Source organism: Sphaeroforma arctica (assembly GCF_001186125.1).
Source record: "Sphaeroforma arctica JP610 unplaced genomic scaffold supercont1.453, whole genome shotgun sequence".
NCBI lineage: Eukaryota > Ichthyosporea > Ichthyophonida > Sphaeroforma > Sphaeroforma arctica.
Window position 1 is genome coordinate 61,666 of NW_014040105.1, and position 3,658 is coordinate 65,323.

The 3,658-nt window shown below is 40.3% G+C and overlaps 1 protein-coding gene across 1 annotated transcript; it reads left to right on the forward strand.

The window, feature by feature from the left end:
• The first annotated feature begins 139 nt into the window (after positions 1-139).
• On the forward strand, positions 140-2,342 carry SARC_06382 (hypothetical protein). Its single transcript, XM_014299719.1, has 5 exons — positions 140-246; positions 484-605; positions 770-872; positions 1,525-1,607; positions 2,133-2,342. Exons 1-5 carry the CDS (start codon positions 185-187, stop codon positions 2,153-2,155), a joined length of 393 nt encoding a protein of 130 aa, XP_014155194.1. The 5' UTR covers positions 140-184; the 3' UTR covers positions 2,156-2,342.
• Positions 2,343-3,658: the final 1,316 nt, after the last annotated feature.

Consider the following 3,658-nt stretch of genomic DNA (forward strand, 5'->3'; position numbering starts at 1 on the left):
ATATACATGTATGTTAGTAGTATAGTAGTATATATATATATATATATATATATATATATATTTATATAATTTGCATTCTAACTGGTCCCCACCAACCTCACCCCCTAAAACCCTAAAACCCTATTACTATATATTCGCAGAGGAACTACAAAGGGCGAGCGACAAGCTCACGGTAGCGTTTGAGATGTACGATCATGCGGTGGTCTTTGCAGAGCGGATGCTAGAGGACAGGGGAGATGGAAGCAGGTGTGCATGTATATGCCAAGTGTATACCGTGTGTCTTTGTGTGTGCTTACTGAGTGTTTAATGTGTTGTTTGTTTGTTGCTTGTTGTTTATTGTTTGTGTATGCTTACTATAGAAGCCCTGAAAACCACGTAGAATGTCACAAACCCTAGAATCCTATAGAACACTCTAAGCCCTATCAAACACCAGATCCGAAACTTCATACCCTAAACACCTCCCTTTTCTCTATATATCCCCAGCGGGACCGCGGCCGATGACGAAGGGTTTTTGGGTTCAGATTCGGAAACAACCCGATCTCTCAGGAAATTAGGTCTAGAGTTTCAACCCAAACATCAATCAATGACGAATTTACTGCAAAAGGGTATGTGATTCACATATCTCTCAGATTGTGCTGTATATAGCGAGCATTCTCGTCTGCTATATCTTATCTACCTCACCTGATTATGCTGTATATAGCGAGTACGTTTTTCTGCTATATCTTGCCCACCTCACCTATTTAAGCCTGCCTGTTGATACTGATTTCAGAAAACGTATCAAGACGCGCACGGGGTGTAGACACCAGTTTCAAATACAAACGCAGTGAGTCTCTGCCTTCGTTCGATGTCATCAACACCGTCACGAGCAAAGCGTAAGTGGCACTGCTTGGACTGTCAGAGTGTCAATATGTCAGAATGTCAAAGTATCAGTGTCAGAGTGTCATGTCACGGGTGAGCTTAACAGTTTGTTCTCTATAGCCGATCGTTCAAACTAAACTGTAGCCTACACTTCTGTATGACTCATCAGAGTATTGAGTTTGCTCATAACTTACCTATTGACTCATCAGAGTATTGAGTTTGCTCATAACTTACCTATTGACTCATCAGAGTACTGAGTTTGCTCATAACTTACCTACACGGGTTGTAGTTTTCTGATATGCTTGGTGCAACCATAAGTCCATTCCGACTTGGTCCACGTGTGGCTGGTGTTCACTGTGATTTTAGGTCCGTCACTAATTTGGTTAGAAACTGATCCAATTTCTAGACACCGATACAATTTGTCCTCTCGGTTTGGGTCGGTTTACTTGTACGATGGAATTGCTGCCCAACAACCTTCCATTACCTACACAGCCGGCTGAAAACGTCCAGTAATTTGTAATTGAGTGTGTTTAGTGTACGCGTTCAATACCTACACAACCAGTACAGATCTATTATTGCCAATAGGTATTGGCGTCCATTACGTTTTAGTGCCGTGCTTTTCATAGTATACACTCCCACACGAATACCAACACACCAACACACCAGTTCGAGAACGTCCAGTGAAATGCTGCGGCAGAGAAGGACCAGTCTTACGAACAACCGACTGCAGCGCAAGTCATCGACTGACGGTATGTCAAACGACACAGCACACGCAGGATTCAAGGGAAAAGACATAGTACACACATGCGTCATGGCAATGGACACCGGGTACCCATGTTTTAGGGTTTTAGGGTTTAGCTAAAAACCCATGTGTAAGCAGGATCGGTATATCATAGATATATCATATGCCATAGGTGTATGCGGAGAATATTTTATGTGTATTTTGGGAGAACTGCCCACTTTTAGTGTTGGTTTCTGTTTTTTTTTGCCTCGTCGCGTTTGTCTCGCAATTTATAGAATACATTATGATTTCCTGATAAAAAGTTAGAATACATTATGTTTTCCTGATAAAAAGTTGGAATACATTATGTTTTCCTTATAAAAGTTAAAACATATCGTGTACTCCTGAGAAAAGTTAAAATACATCGTGCATTCCTGATAAATTTTGTACAACTCTTATCGATGCGTTCTAATTTACATTTATTTTGGACTTGTCTACTCAACCACTACGAATCAAAGTCACTCATACCTAGTTTGTTCTTCATTTATCTCAGATCTAACGGAGGTGAAGTTCTAAATCCTGTCGAAGTTAACCAGCCGGCCACCTGAATGCTACACTGGCGATAGAAACAGCTGCTAATTGCTAACCAAATCAACCCTGGAGGAATGCAACCAAATAATTGGGTCCATCTAAACCAGATTTACACTCATAATCAGTACACTATTTCCAGATTTACAATCATAATCATAATCAGTAAATTAATATCTATATGACCCTTGAGGGATGCAACCAAATAATTAGATCCTTGTAAACCAGATTTACACTCATAATCAAGAAACTAATTCCAGATTTACACTCATAGCCATGATCATTAAACTGAACTAATTTCTATTGACACTGAAGGGATGCAACCAAATAAGTAGGTCTATTCAACCAGATTTACACTCATAATCAGTAACTAATTACAAATCTACACTCAGAATCATAATCAGTATATTAATATCTACATGACACTTATAGGATGCAGCCAAATAATTAAGTCCGTTTAAACCAGATTTACACTCATAATCAATAAACTAATTCCAGATTTACGCACATAGTCATTATCATTAAACTGAACTGATTTCTATCGACACTTAAAGGATGCAACCAAATAAGTAGGTCTATTTAACCAGATATACACCATCCTAAAACCAGATTTACACTCATAGTCGGCAACTAATTCCAGATACACAATTAGCTGGCTTGTTATGAACCCCTAAAACCTCAACAATAGCAAGCAATGCTTTAATTAGCTGGCTTGCTATGTACACTCAATACTTGGCCAATTCTATACAGACTATCTGTCTATATACGCCTGTCTATGACAGAAACGTGGTTGTGAGCTCGACAGTAGCAAACAATGCTTTAGATAGCTGGCTTGTTATGAACCCCCAAAACCCTGAACTCTAAAAATCGGCTTGTTATGGTTATGACACCCTAAATCCTGAACCCTAAAACCCCAACAGTGGGAAACAATGCTTTAATTCGCTGGCTTGTTATGGAACCCTAAAACCCTCAACCCTCAACCCCTCCTAACAGTAGCAAGCAATGCTTTAATTAGCTGGCTTGTTATGTACACTAAATACTTGGTCAATCCTAAAGACTATCTGTCTACATACGCCTGTCTATGACAGGAACGTGGATGTGAGCTCGACAGTAGCAAACAAAGCTGCGTTCGCGGGAATAGACCTAAGTAAGCACGGAGCCACGCCTTTGTAGAAGGATCTGAGGCCGCCGTTCCTGTACATAGACCCCGTAATTTGGAAGAAGCTCTGGTTGCCTGTCGATGTCTGCATGTTGGTCTTAATGACATCTATCTGAGAGTGGTAGTGTGGTAGTAGAGGTTGTGGTGGGTGAGTATTAGATCATTTGTATGGGCAACACAGCCAGTAAGCACGCGTTCAATGCATACTGCTTAATATATATACACATACATATATATATATATATATGTGTGTGTGTGTGTGTGTGTGTGTGTGTGTGTGTGTGTGTGTGTGTGTGTGTGTGTGTGTGTGTGTGTGTGTGTGTGTGTGTGTG